General features: G+C 37.7%; 1 protein-coding gene across 1 annotated transcript in view; it reads left to right on the forward strand.

Annotated features, from left to right (window-relative positions):
• LOC308222701 (gamma-aminobutyric acid receptor subunit pi-like) overlaps positions 1-11,196 on the forward strand; it is a gene marked incomplete at both ends in the record, with an annotated part of 40,270 nt that extends 29,074 nt beyond the window's left edge. The window contains 3 exons of the mRNA XM_080621039.1: positions 3,829-3,981; positions 4,838-5,031; positions 10,885-11,196. Of these exons, the coding sequence (XP_080477165.1) occupies positions 3,829-3,981; positions 4,838-5,031; positions 10,885-11,196 (659 nt within the window). The remainder of the gene's footprint in view (positions 1-3,828; positions 3,982-4,837; positions 5,032-10,884) is intronic.
• Between the last annotated feature and the right edge of the window lie 4,449 nt (positions 11,197-15,645).

Here is a 15,645-nt window from a genome sequence, read left to right on the forward strand (position 1 = left end):
TTATTTCCATTACATTATCAAATTGAAATCAGAGCTGTTGCACACTGAAGTGACATCCATCCTAGGCCATTCTTGCAAGCATCTTCTTGCTTGCCTAGAAAGGTGGGACCAGATGATCTTTGAGGTCCCTTCCAAACTGTGATTCTAGGATTCTATGCAATACTTTGTTGTCAATAAGACTCAAGCAAGGGTTAAACTTTACAGTTTTGAGGAGTCAACTTGAGCTGTACTTAACTGTAGTAAAGCCAGGACTAAGATTACATGAACTTGTTTCACTTTTGATCTGGCTGATGGCAGCATAGTCTCAAATGTGCAAGTCAAAGGCAATGAGATTACTATCTCATATGCAACTCATGTAATAGGAGTATCAATTTTGTTTCCTTTTAAAGATGGTAACTTTTCGTACATGTGGAGTGTAAATGAAAAAAGGACTGTAATAGTTCCTTATGTTCATTTTGTTCTATTGCTCATTTCTTTAGCAAGGTAAGTATGTATTGCATACTTTTTCTTGATTACTACTTCCTTCAGTTTATTACAGAAGTTCATGTGAATTCTATATATAGGTTGCTACAAAATTTCCATTTTAAAAGCTCTTCTGAAATCTAGAAAAATGCTGACGCTATTATTATCATGTCCATGATGTGTCTTTGGATTCTGCAGAAAGCAGAAAGCCTTAAGGTTAAGAAAAGCCTTTTCTTCGTTCCTCAAAAAGCCACTCAGCTCTAAGTTGTTACATCTCTATTTTTCTTTGTTATTCACATTATTTCAGAAATTTCTGGCATAAGGAAAAATAACACGAAAGAACACAGGAACTTTCAAAGAGCTTGTCTACACTTGGAAATCGCAGCAAAGTGGCAAAACTGATTTTTTGAACTAGCTTCCCATGTACACACTTGGCTTTTATACAAAGGTGAATGGCGATACAGTTGTAGGATGCTAACGAGAAGAGGGTATTTCTGCATGGCTATTGTGTATCAGCTATTTCAGAGTTTTCCTTCTTAAAGTTAAGCTCGAAGGCTGAACCACAGAAACCCCCAAGTACCTGTGGTACTCCGCAGGAAGCATAGTTCAGTCTCTTCACCCCCCTTTGCTAAGTACGTGGAACCACATCTTGCCCTATGGTCAGCACAGAAACAGAAGACAACTTTTGTGAAGTATTGTTGATGGTTTGCACTCTCTGTAATCTAGTCTGATCTCTGGGCTGACAGCCTTCCCTCACTTGCAGTGACTGCGCCATCGTCCTTCTGTGTGCTGGCAGCTACTATGCTGCAGTAATGACAGTACAAACACTGCAGAGAAAATCTTCTGTTTCTATTTTAAGGTATCTGCTTTGAGTTCTAGTTAAATAGCAGCCTAGAAGACTGCAAGCAAAATTCATAAAATCCTTAACTGTTTTTAATAAGGTTTTAAATGATTGCTCTTCCATACTAGGAAGCCACAGATTTACAATTGTCTGTACAACCCTAATTCTCTTTCCCTAATTATGCTTTATGCTACAGTCTTTCGTGGTGCAGACAGTGGTTTTTTTTTCACAGTGGTAGTGCTTGATTTTGTGCAAGGATGAGTGCAGACAGAAGTGGAAATAATGTTGCACAGTGAACTGTAAGTTTTTCACATCCTAAATTTCAAGTGCCTTACTTTAGTCTGCTTACATTTAAAATTTTGATGGGCAAAATGCCTTTTACTGAAACAACTGTATTGGTAAAAATCACAGTATTGATAGAGGTACAGTAATGTAATGTTTCTCTTTTCACATAAAAATTATGTTAAAGGTGTAAATCATCTTTGTCCCTCCTGCCTCATGGAGATAGTTAAAGTCTACTTAAAGTCCATCTTTCTATCTTTCCTTCTATCAGTCAGAAACTTGTGGAACTCAGTATGTTGAACTTAAAGAGGAGTCCTAAATACAGTGTATTTGTACATTCAGAAGGAGAAAGAACTATCAAAAGACTATTTAATCCACTAGTGAAGAGGCAGAATTAATGCAGCAGAAAACTGAAGTCAGCTAAAATGAGAAATTAGGTATTAATTTTTAACACACAGAATGATTTACTGAGAGAAATGGTGGATGCTGCATGTATGGATATCCTCAGATTAAGTCTATATGTTTGTGTGAAAGGTGAATTCTGTTCCAACCAAAGTGATTGAGTTCAAAGCAAGGCATAATTGGGGAAATATAAAGACCTGTAATTAGAGTCAGACTACATAGTCAATTCTTTCTGGTTTTAAGAATTCTGTGAAACCTTGTTGTTCCCTCAGTGCAATTTATACAATACTTTTAAACATGGGCAGTGGGCTCAAACTGGAACACAAGAGGTTCCACTTAAACTTGAGAAGAAACTTCTTCTCAGTGAGGGTGACGGAACACTGGAACAGGCTGCCCAGGGGGGTTGTGGAGTCTCCTTCTCTGGAGACATTCAAAACCTGCCTGGACGCTTTCCTGTGTAACCTCATGTAGGTGTTCCTGCTCCAGCAGGGGGATTGGACTAGATGATCTTTTGAGGTCTCTTCCAATTCCTGATGTTCTGTGATTCTGTGATGGAAATGTAACCATCCATTTGCTAGACTGGGAGCAATAAGATGTTTCTTGGCATCTGGTACTTGCACTTCAAGCTTTTGAAAGTACTTTTATTTGACTTGATGTCTCGCAGCGCACCTAAGGGATGCACAAATAGGCTGTCAGATCATATATTGTTGTTTCTAAAGTGCATTCACCATTCCATAGTTCTGTCCTGACTCGCAGCACGCAGCATTGGAAATGAACATGGGTCCTGGAGACCATAATCTGTCGGATTAATATGAATGAAGCTAAAGCTATCTGACGAGTGTTTTCAAGCTCTCACTGATAATCTGGTGTGAATGTTGTTAAAACTGATGTCCTTAAAACCAAACACTTTAACAGTCAATTTTGAACTGGGAACTTCAGATTAAGTAGTTTTTAATCACATTTAAGTTAGCACAAAGCAAGCTTTTTCCTTACTGTGATCTGTTTTACTTGTAACAGTTTCAGATCCTGTGTTTCTGCTGCCCAAACATAGCCAAATTTTGCTCAGTTGCTGAGCTGGATAACAAAGTCAGGCTTTGCTTACCGGTGTGCTGTCCCCTTATTAAACTCAATTTGGTATTTGACTCTGTGAGCCCAAATATTCATCTTCTGGAAATCACTCACTCAGAAGCCAGAACAGTGATACTGCTCAGACCAACAGAAATACTTCAATGCACTCATGCACTCATGTAAGATAAAAAATAGATAGTGAAGATGCAAAGATATTGTTTGGCTTTAAGTGGAATGTAAGAGGTAGGTCAGCAGTAACAGAGAAGGTACCTTTAAGACACTTCTTGAGCAATAGTAAATGAAAAGAAAGGCAAAATAAACCAGAGATGTGAGGCACTTAAAGGTAAGGACCCATGTTAACTTCATGAAATGAGAGTTGATTTTATGCTACTTTATACAGTAGCTCATTCTTATGAATAGCCACATCTAAATACATGTAATTTCAAATTTCCTTGCCTTGTGTTATATAATGAAACATCCTTTCCATACATTGATGAATTTATTTTTGCCTTCACTAATTATCACTGAATTTCCAATTCAAGGTGTCTTTAATGAAACTCTGGATATGGTGACTGGGTGCTATACATTTTGATTTTATCCATCAGTTCAATTTATAGTCTTCATGATAGAATTTTTCAGAGCTGTGTTTTTTCAAGCTTGTTTGTTAGGCTTTTCCTGCGTTGTAATGCACAAAAGTAGTACAAGTTGATAATTTAAAGAACTTTTAATGAATTGCACCTTCACAATATTTTTTTTTCTTGCTCTTTCCACAGGACATTACCCAAAACTAGTGTTTCACTTTGAACTGAAGAGAAACATCTTGTATTTCATACTAGAGACATATGTGCCATCAATCCTATTGGTTGTGCTCTCCTGGGTATCGTTTTGGATAAGCCAGTCATCAGTTCCAGCCAGAATCTGCATAGGTGAGAAGCTGATGATAAAACAAAGCAAACCAAAGCAAGAGTTGGATCATTAAGATGCTTTCTTTATTGTATGTACATGCCATCCACTTCAAATGTTGCAAATGCTTGAGTTTTATGGAATTAGTTTTCTAGTTTGTCATCCTGAAGACTCCCCTTAAAGCCTTGCTATTCTTTTCCTAAGACAATGTCTTCAGTAACTACAGGAGATTTAGAGGCAGGGGAGGCTGCTGAAAGCAAAGGGAGAAACCTCAGTCATTTTGGAAATAATTTCAACATATTCTACCACATGGTGTGCAGAGACAGAATTGTGAGACTTCTGTGAGGTCTAATGATACATACTAATTAACAGATGAATAATAAGAGAATTAAAAGAGATTAATTATAATTAATTTCAAATAAAGGATATTCTGAAAGGGAAATAATGCAAATCAGTTTTGATCAGAGTGCAGGTGGGGTGGGGAAAAAACTCCTACAGAATAGAAGAGAAAGAAAGATTTCACATCAGATGGGCAACTGCACTGAGCAAAATCATATCTGAATATTTTCAAGAGAGCATTTGCACAGTATTACAGTAGCAATGCGTTAATCATAAATATACATTCTATGACACCAAAATATCTCTCATTTTAATTTCCAGTCTTCTCAGCTTTACAAACACTTCTCATAAGTGTTTTTAAGCATTTAACTTGAGAATCACAAGTTCATTTGAAAGTCTTCTTTCCAAAGCATGACACATAAATTGCTGTGGCATACTAGATGTTCAGAGAGCCAAAACTGCCTTGCAGAGGGCCCTTGCGGTAGAGGCCCTCATTGCTATCTGTGTTTTGTCAGAACCTATATTTTTTGCATTCCACAGGTGTTACCACAGTCCTTACTATGACAACACTGATGATGGGAGCCAGGACTTCACTCCCAAATGCTAATTGCTTTATTAAGGCAATTGATGTGTACCTTGGTATCTGCTTCAGTTTCATCTTTGGAGCTCTGTTAGAGTATGCAGTGGCTCATTTCTGCACTTTACATCGACTCAGTTCCAAGGAAGTTCCAAGGGTATTTTATTTTTTTTTATTGTTATCGTGCAAAACAGACTTCAATGATATCTGCTAAAGAGAATGATTTATCTTAGCACTAATGGTAAATGTATTTAAGGAATTTTCTATTTTGGAATAAGGGCAGTGAAAGCAGAATATCCTTAAGAAAAAATAGTTGTATAACTGGACCTTTTTAGAAGAGATCAAAGTGATGCACACTTCCATAAGGATTTTTTCTTTGGGTATGGACATTATGGCCATTTATCAAACGATGTGCTAGATGTATCGCAAAAATCATGGGCAGTGGTTGTCTCCCCTGCAATGGCATACATTTACAGTTTAAATATTAGAATGAGATTAGTGACTTAGTCTTATTGCAATACAGCAAAAAAGAAAAAACAATATCACATTCTGTTTATGAAACCTTCTGTGCATGCATAGTACATGGGTCAGTTTACTAGCAGACAGCCCCAGTTATTAAGTGTATATAGCCTTCAGCTTACACCTCCTCTTTCACCATCTGCAGCTGAAGCTCAGACTGGGACTCACTTTCTGTTCTGCATCATTATTATAGCAGCACTTTATGCTGCTCTAATGTGCTTCTCACAACCCTGAAATACTGTGAAATATATTTAAAATAAAAAGGGATCAAATCAACATAGGCATTTTTGAGCCTGGTGGCTGTCATATTGCTGAAATAATCAGGACAGGTTCATGAAGAAGTTTTGTCACATCTTCCATCTTCAGTGTTTAGTTTTCACATAAGCAGTGAAAAAGAAATCACAAATTGGAAGCTGATTGTCTTGCAGCTTTTAATGATGGGACAGAATCTAGTATGCATGATAGGAAAAAAATTAGGCAGCTTATGAAATTTCTGGACTAATAGATAAAAGTAAAACGTAGAAAGTGAGAATAACAGGAAAAAAAGGCAGAAAGAAGTGTGGTTGAGTGCTATGTGGATAAATGGCCAGAAGAAGAAAGATTGGTAACTGTTTAGGCCGATCTGTAACAGAATGTCACAAATGCCTAAGCAAAGCTCTTCAGTAGGTTCAAGAAACAGGATATTAAGTTCAAACCAGATGGAGAAGCTTAAAAACAATGAAGATAATTTGTTTTGTTTGGGGTTTTTTTTTTTTTTTTTTTGTTCATTTGTTTGTTTGGTTTTTTATGGCTAGGTAGTTCATATGGGCTAGTTCATATGAGCTAGGTAGCTCATAATATGGGGATTTGGCTGTTTGGATGATCTGTCATTAGATCTAGGTGTGTGGAGAAGAACTGAAAAAAAGAACACAAAGCTGACCCCCCAGTGGATTTTAAAAGACATCATCTGATGGGGGAATATCTGCAAATGGGCAAACACTCGTTTTGAATGAGGGTTTGAGTGGAAAGCCTGAAAGTAATTTTTCTTGGCAAGGTAGCATCAGTGATAATTCCCTCTGAGCATATCCATCTTGTGAAGTAAATGGTTGTCATTTTGCTTATACAGCAGAAAAAAAACCCAAAAAGGCAGCTTATTGGAGGTTTGGGTAAGAAAGTGTTTCAGTGCTTGGATGATTAAGCATCTTTAGATCTGTGAAGGGCTCTTACAACTGCCCTTGCCTCACCTACCTGTGTCAGATTCCCTTTCATCTGAGTCACAGGTACTAGTGCTTGCAGATGGGGAAGACATGGGAACTTGTGGATTTGAAAGACGTGCGTAGAAATAAGTTGAGGTACAGCTCTAAAATGAGGAAGGAAGAAAGGCTTAAAGCTATGCTTTTGTGACGGACTTAATGACTGGAAGGAATGGTCTGTTACTTCAGGCATGTTTGCTGCCTTCTGCTGTGCATCACGAGTGAGCAAGCTAGTCCCTGACCACACAAACGAATATAAGGGGAGGAGCAGTTGGTTGAGTAGATCAACTCAAGACACTGCAGAATAAGGAAAATGCCTGTCATGATTAAAACTTAAACAGGGGAAGTTTAGATTGGATATAAGGAAGAAATTCTTTACTGAGAGGGTGGTGAGGCACTGGAATGGGTTGCTCAGGGAGGTTGTGAATGCTCCGTCCTTGGCGGTGTTCAAGGCCAGGTTGGATGAGGCCTTGGGTGACATGGTTTAGTGTGGGGTGTCCCTGCCCATGGCAGGGGGGCTGGAACTAGATGATCTTAAGGTCCTTTCCAACCCTAACTATTTTATGATTCTATGATTCTATGTCATTTTCCTACTGTACCAAAGGACAAGCACTGCTTACTGGGCAGGGTGCCATGGAGAGCACACCTGACCTGCATTTCTTGTTTCTCACTGTAAAAAAACAGACTATCACAAGGACAGAAGTACCATATAAAATCTCATGTCATTGTCTAGCAGGTGCTTAACAATTTCTGTGTATTATCACCATGTGTTTTCCTCATTATCGTGTTCTCTTGTAGACACAGGTTAATTGGAAATCTCACTTCCCAGTTTGTTATTCTCATATGTGAGCTGATACAGAATTTGCACTCAGAATTATGTAAATTAAATAAATGTAGAAGGTGAAATGAAAATGTAACCTCCATCTTATATAGGAATTAGTTGTACTGGTCTGCTTTCTGGTTTGCTCTTTAAAGCAGTTGGGCTCTGGCATTTCAGGTCCCTTTGAAACCCTTAGGATCTCTGGTTTTGAATATAAACCGGTGAAAGTGCTCATCATATCCACACTCTTGCAGTGTCTCATATCATGTGAACCAGAACCCACAGAGACATCAAAGCTAATGGCAAAAGCAGAGGAACCACCTGCTGAAAGGAAGGTCAGCTAAAATATTCCATTCACATCAAATGCATCTCAGACTGCCTAAACAAAAAGGTTGCATCTCCAGAATCCTGAGTTATTCCCTTGTATTGCCAAAGTGTGAATCGTGCCCTCTTAAAAACCAGAGGATTCCTCCTTGGACTTCATCTGTCTTTCACCTAAACCTCTGCCTTTTGGTCAGAAAGGAGAAAGGTTTGAAAACTGAAAATCAGGTTATAAAGGGCAGTGTTCAGCCATCATGGCATTTCTGTGCAAGTAGTGTGCAGCCTTTTTGAACACTGCGAAAGCTCCAGGTGGGCAACACTCTAGGTTGAAATATTTTTGACCTTGAGCGCCTTTATTATTCCATGGAAGTGACAACTTTCCTCAATTCTGTTGGCTGTTAGATGTCAGCAAACACTTCAGTTAGGATAAACAGCAGCCACAGTCGCAGGTGCCAGGTATAGTGCTTTTCAGGTGAGGTACAGTACATTTCACAGATGTTACTAATTTGGTTTCCTAACACAACCCTCCTTAGTGCCAGCTGCCAGTTTTTCATTGTCAGCTGGAATCCAGGGAAGACTTAGTATAGCATTTAAAATTAGAGCCACAGTTGAACACCTGTAACACAAATTATTATTATTATTTTTAATAATCAAAATCAGCCTAGTCTTTTAACACGTTCAGTTCTCCATAGCGAGTTAAAAAAGTCCCTTGATAGCCCAGGATATAAAACTGCAGGTTTTTATAATCTAACAGTTGTAGTTCTCCTCAAGACTACTTTTCTCCTTTTCACGCGATGTGATACAGCACTTTTGCTGTAAATTTATATCTGCTCTCCAAGGGCCCTGCCTTGTAACGCTGTAAACAGAATCAAGTACATATACACCGTGTACGGTATTTTCTGCTTAAGTAATGGCTGCCTCTTGGGAAGCTGGAAGGAGTTAAGAACAACCTAATAAAGGTCAGCCTCCTGTGAATCGTTCACATGAGGTTGTGTGAAAAGAAAAATGGCACGTACGCAATGTCCTTTCGTGCTCTGCAGTAAAACTAATTCTGTACAACTCTTAGCCAGCCCTACCTGAGAGACAAATAGATTCTTACACTGAATAATGCCCCAAATCCTGTTGTTTTTGAAACATAGATGTTGTTTTGCTCTTTTTTCCTGTTCTAAAAAAAATGAGAACAGGGGAAAAAACAGTCAGGACTCTTCTGACATGTTTCTTTATTTTTATTAACTTTTGAAGCGCCGAGTGCATTCGTTAGGCTGTCACTCTGGTGCCTTGTTTCAAGTGCCAGGCATTGCTGACAAAGGCTTCTCTGCAATCCTCAGCACTTCCCTCAGCTGCATGAAGTTTTTGAAGCATAAGAGCTAGGTATTTGTAACAGAGGTAGGCCCCAAGTAAAACTCCAAGTTTGAGATTTAGTACAACCCTGGAGACTGTTTAAGGTTCAGAATGGAATTTTATGGATTGATCCTCTTAATGCTTTGTAGGTAGATTTTTATCCTGGCCTTTGGCTTCAAAATGCTCACATAGCTGTGGGAAGCTAGGTAGAGGATGAACAAGTATTTGTAGTCAAGAGTAATTTTAGGATAATACGTTGTGTTGAGCCACATTTATCTCTCTCAAATAAAATATACTGGGGTTTTTTTTGGCAAATTGAAGGTGAAAAGCAGTAATAATCTATTTTTCTAGCTCCATCTGTTCGGTTTCACTGATTCACAGCAGTCTGAGGGCATTGTCCAGACTCTTCTTTAGTTTTCAAAGATGTTGCTAATTTTAAATGATGAAAGGCTCAAGAACTGTGTCATCTACAAGTATCCTGGGCAGAAGAGCAATTCTGCACTGGCATGGAGATTACCCAGGTGGTTTAATGAGCTTTCTTTGACTTTAATAGCTGGGGTATTTCTAAATGAACTTTTTGTGTGGCTATACATAGGGCTGTACATCTCAACTTTTCTAAAGTTTGTCTTTGTCTAGTCTCTTGATGCAAATAGAAAAAGCAGATTGGTCAGAAGAGATTCTGCATTCCACATTTCACAAATAATTTTTTATCCTTTTTCTTCTTGTATGCCACTCACTGATTTGGAGAAAATTAAAATTATGTGACACCTGCCCAAATTAAAATGCCCCCTCCTCCAACTATACAAGTTTAGATTTAGTTTAGATACATACTTGGAGCCAACCTTTGTAGCTTTGGATCTGCTGGTTATCTCTACAATATCCCAAACAAAACTAAATACCCCAGAAATTTCTTGAAAGTTTATGTTTAGAGCTGAAACTGCAGCTGATGTCTAATCCTGTGTCCTCTGAGTCAGTAACAGGAAAACCGCTGACTTCAAAGAGTGAAGATTTCATACATGAACTTCATGGCTCTGAGCCATTTCTAATCAAAGAAACAAAACCCACCAGAAGGCTTATACAGCAGTCTCTAAAGAGCTGTCTTGATGCAGCGAAGCACTTAAAAACACGCTTAACCTTTACTTAACTTTGAACTTAAAGCATGGGTTTCAGGGCTTGAAAGAAAATATGTGAGCTGTTTAGTACTGAAATAGATCTCTATGATCCTCTTTTCTTGTGTCTTTTTTTTTTTTTTAAGTGATTGGATTTTCATCTCAAAACCCTAGGAATAGAATAGCTAACTGCACAGAAGTATCTGGTATTCTGGGGTGCTTGATTTGCGGTGCAACCAGCTTGACTAGGTGGTCTGCCAGCTACCCCACCTTCTCCATTTCCAGATTGGGCTTTGCTTTACCCATATTCTAGACATTGGCCTTTGCTGGTATTTCCCCTGAGCAGAAGACAGCTTAATATTGTGCATTTCATGGATTTGCTGCTGAGTTAAGTAAAGCTTAGTGGGCCATAGTTGAACAAATCTAGTTTTGCTTTGCAGTCCTAGGAAAGTTTTTTCAGTAAGATGTTGTTTATGTCAGTGTTTTTGCTGTAAATGGAGGCTTTGAAAGCTGAAAGGAGCTCTGTGGTGTGCATAGGTGATCACCCTTGAAAAAAAGGAGCAAGTTACAGGAGCTGTCATCAGAAAACCCCTATTATTTGCTGTAGATCTGAACTAAATAGTCAATGAAACACACACTTAAGTACCTGCTATTTTGTTTCCTATAAGGATGAGGATGAAGAAGCTGAAGAAGAGAGGAATGGAGTCTTGGCAGCAGTCACTAACAGCTGCAGTACCCCTGACAATACAAACAAGATCGATTCAAACAGAAGCAGCAAAGCCAACACTGACAGAAAAAGGGAGAGAAGTAAACACAGTGGGTGCACTTCACCAATGTCAGTAATGAAAAGACTTTTCTGTATCTTTGATTGCTTCCATGTTAAGAATCCTTACCACATAGACAACTATGCCAGATTTTCTTTCCCGTTATCATTCATCATAATTAATGTATTATATTGGGTATATTATTTGTATTTTTAAAAATTTTAATGTGTAAAATCAGTTTAAAGTTTAGGAAGTGGATATGGGAGGGGAAGTTGCAGAAGAAAGAAGTTGCATTTGGATAAAGGGATACAAAAAGACATGCCATCTTTTCAAGCATTTCTATAAAGTTTCTTGTTAACTCACTTTTCCACTGTTAAATGACTGTCACCCAAAACTGACTTTCCTGTTAGCATGCGTGTCCCATATTAAAGTATTTATCAAAGGGCAATCAGTCCTTTAAAAAAAAATCGAATTGTCAACTTTGTAAAGTGAGAATTACATTATACTTGTTTCTGGACTTCATTGAATACATTTAAAAATAAAAATAATGAAGTGTTGTTTTCCTGTTGTGCTTTCAGTATTCTGCTCCTTCTAGCTTTGTCAATAATACATAAATATTCCAGACTATATGAGAAAACGTATAATTGCAGATCAAAGTGGTTTGGCTTCAGTTAACAAACAGCTTTGAAGGCATGGGCTACCAACAGAATCCAAACTATATATATATATATCTTTTTAAGGTCACAAATATGTATCAAGAATCTCCCCTACATCTTTAGACAGAACTCTGATAGGTATTGATGACATTTTTGAGTAAGTGCAGGATAGAATATAGAAATGGACCAGATCCAAAACGTTTAGATCCAGAGAGATGCTTTTCCCAAGTGAGGACATACTTAGGTGTTGGCTGATCCCTGAAGGAATATGGCCATTTATCCTGACATTTATTGTCTGTACTCTGCTCAGTCACAACTGCCCAGGTAACTATTATGCAGAGCAAATATTTGTTATGCTTTATTTTCAGCTTAGCAAATTCTTCCTGAGTAACTTGTCATTAAAAATTTCATATAAAGGTGAAAAAGCTTACTTCTTGACTTAAAGAGAAAAACCTGGCTATGCAATAACTCTTGATGAAAAAGGGAAACTTCTACATGGAGGAAATCATGACCCTCATGAGAGAATGGTTACACTTGGTGGAAAACTGTAACAGCTTTTCTGAGTTGTTACTTCACTGACAGATATTGCAAAAGTTATTGATATGGCAACCTGTTCCTTATACTGCAGTCTGGAAGTTTTGAAGCACTTATTATTATACCTTTTTCCTGATTGTAATATGTGTGTGGGTTGCATATATGTGTATAAATGTGTGTATGTGCTTTTATAGGCTGTGTACCTTGGTATTTATGATTATCGAATACACTGTACACATAAAAATGCATTAAAAAGCCCCCCTAATATTGACACTTTTCGATACACCTGTCTACCAGTGTGCTGCTTGTGAAGAACACTGTTACATGAGAAGAAAATGCAAATTACCAGTGTCGGTTAGATTTGCCCCTGCTCACAGCTAAATCCATGAAAATCATTGGACATTGGTAAACAATTATTAATAGAATCCTCTCAGTATATTTATTATATATTGATATATATATTTATTATATATTTGTTTATACATATACATACATACATATATATATATATATATACATGGGTTCAAACGTAAACAGGGAAAGTTCAGGCCAGGTATAAGGAAGAAGTTCTTTACTGTAAGGGTGGTGAGGCACTGAAATGGGTTGCCCAAGGAAGTTGTGAATGCTCCATCCCTGGCAGTGTTCAAGGCCAGGTTGGATAGAGACTTGAACGACATGTTCTAGTGTGAGGTGTTCCTGCCCATGGTAGGAAGGTTGGAACTAGATGATCTTAAGGTCCTTTCCAACCCTAACTATTGTATGATTTTCTACATGGGTTTAGTACCAGAAGTTTATTTCTTTATTTTTATCAGTAATGCCTTTTGCAAGACTTATTGAAGCAATGTGACTTTAGGAATAGTCTAGTGGCTTTTGATACCTTGTTACCTTGTAGCTATTCTGATCTTCATAGAAAAGCAAATGCATTCAAGAAATCAAACCAAGATTTGCCTTGTTAAGGACAAGAAAAAAAAAATTATTTTTTATTTAGCATTCTGCTGTGCAGATTTAACCTTAAACTCTTCATGAGAGTTTTCCTTGTAAATGAGGTGTGGAACTGGACTCTGAGATCTCCTTCCAGTTCTTACTCCCATAAAATTTGCAGAAGGCATGTGTATGTAGTACAGGAAGCTCTGTATTTATTTTCTTAAATTTGAACTTAATATTAATCCTGAATCTTTTAAAACAGTTATTCGCAAGTTGCAAATTACTGGTTGTGTTAACACCAAATTTGGGATTTACATTTTCACTACAAGTGTAAAGTAAGCATTTAGAGTTTTGTAGCTTCTGATTAACTTCAAGATAATTCACCTTAAATGTTCTCTTAGAAAGCTGTTGAAGGTCTGGACAGCTTTATTTACAGTACATTAACAGGATCTGTTTTCCCACTGATGTGCTAATTGTAAGCACAGTTAGACGTTGAAGTCCTTCATGTTTTCACAAAAGAATACACTTCACAGCCAGATTATTTATTATTCTGCTTTGCATAATTCTGCATTAATTACAAATTTGAAAAACAAAACTTGGTTTGACATAAAGTCGTGTAAGTAAAAGATGTTCCCTCCAGGGGACAGGGAAGAGAGTTTCAGTGTGGTGTATGAAGAATAGCATTTAAATTATCCCATTCAAACATACAAAGCTGTCCTCAGAAACTATCAAGATCCTTGAAATTAGCTAGAAAGGCTCTTCAAAGTAAGCAACATTCATGAGCAATGTAATGAAGGCTAAAACTCAGAGATAAATTAGAAATGGAGAAGTCTCTTTCAGAGCCAAGAACAGGGGCTGAAGTTGAGGTTGGGGCACTCAGAGTTTGCAAGGAAAATGGCTTTGCTTTCATAGCTGGTGAAAAGGAAAGGGGAAAGGACTTGGACTTTCTGAAATAGTTTTCTGGTTGATAGTTGTCTTTCTCTTGCTTACTTTGGTTACAATGTTTTCTAATCAGAGAACTTCTCAGACTCATAATTCAGAAATATCTTGTATTTTGAGGCTACTTGAGGCAGATGTACAACTAGAGACCTGAGGTAGGTGAAGGGGGATAATGGCATGAACTGGTGATGTACCTTCATGCAATCTGCTTTGCTGTTAGCAGGAGGTGCACTACTTTTGACATATCTGTGGGCGGCAGCCAGCCCAAGGAATAAATTTCCTTTCTCTGTGAAATACCTGCAAGCCTGTTCTTTTGGTTTTGCAGCCACTTCACAGGTGTCTAAGCATTGTGCAGACCAGAAAAATGTCTCTGACCTTAGTAAGCTCTTTGGTATAATTGTTTTTCTCAATGGGAAACTATTATGAATATAAAACAATTTACTGAGCTATTTTTTTAAATGTAATAATAAAAAATTTTGGGGTTTTTAGACATTTGAAGATATGAATCTTTGCTACCTTTCTACTTTGGCAATTATCTGGTGTGTTTCTCTGATTCAACGTTGTCACAGCCTGCTTACTGGGATGCTAGTTGGGATGTTTTGAAAGCATTTTAAATAGAATAGAATCATAAAATGCTTAGTGTTGGAAAGGACCTTAAGATCATCTAGTTCCAACCCCTCTGTCATAGGCAGAAATGCCTCACACTAGACCATGTTGCCCAAGGCTGTTCAACCCGGCCTTGAACACTGCCAGGGATGGATTTAAGTGGAATACTCCACCCAAATAAAAAAAAGAATACTAAGAAAGATGTTTTAGAATAGACATTCACTAGCTCTTTCATAAACTAAGAAAGCATTTAAAATGAATATCAGAACATGTATTTAAACGCCTAAATAACTAAATACCCTATCTGAATGCTCCTGTCAACACATATGGCAAACACAAAATAAGGGCATCTAATCTGTCGATTCAAGTACTCATTTTCAGCATGTTGGCCTTCTTTATTATCAGTGCAGCAGTAACTTAAATAGCTCCCTTTCCTTCCTTGCAAGTCTCTTTATCATTTGCACTAATTATTTGAAGAAAGCTGTTATGTCTTTTGGCATGAGAAGATGTATTAAGAAAAATGATGTGCCACATTGTCACCCTACAATTCAAACAGAAATTACCAAAAAGATTAGAGATTAAAGAAAACTTACATAGCAGTAAAGCTGATGACACAAGAAACGGAAAGATGTAAACTTTCTGTTTTCTGCTATGAGTTCTTGCCAGCAGCATGGTGGATCAGAGCGCCTGAAATACAATGAGTACAATCTGGACAGGCTACTGGAGAACTGGCGCTGCTGGTACAATTCACTCTATGCAGCAGTAGATGGAGCTAATTAACTACTCTTCATGACTGAATGAACAAATGTAAATGGCAAATGCTAGTTGAGGAGGACTCTAGGGAAAAGCTCTTACAAGCTGACATTTGTACTATGGTAACTGGGTCATGCTAGTAGTGACAAATTAATTAAAATCAGACAAAACAGAATTGTTACGTGGACTGTTGAGGACTTCCACACTAAAGTTCAGCCTTCTCAAATCTAGACTGTTGTTTCCATCATTTTAG

This window comes from Psittacula echo (assembly GCF_963264785.1).
Source record: "Psittacula echo genome assembly, chromosome: 6".
Classification (NCBI taxonomy): Eukaryota; Metazoa; Chordata; class Aves; order Psittaciformes; family Psittacidae; genus Psittacula; species Psittacula echo.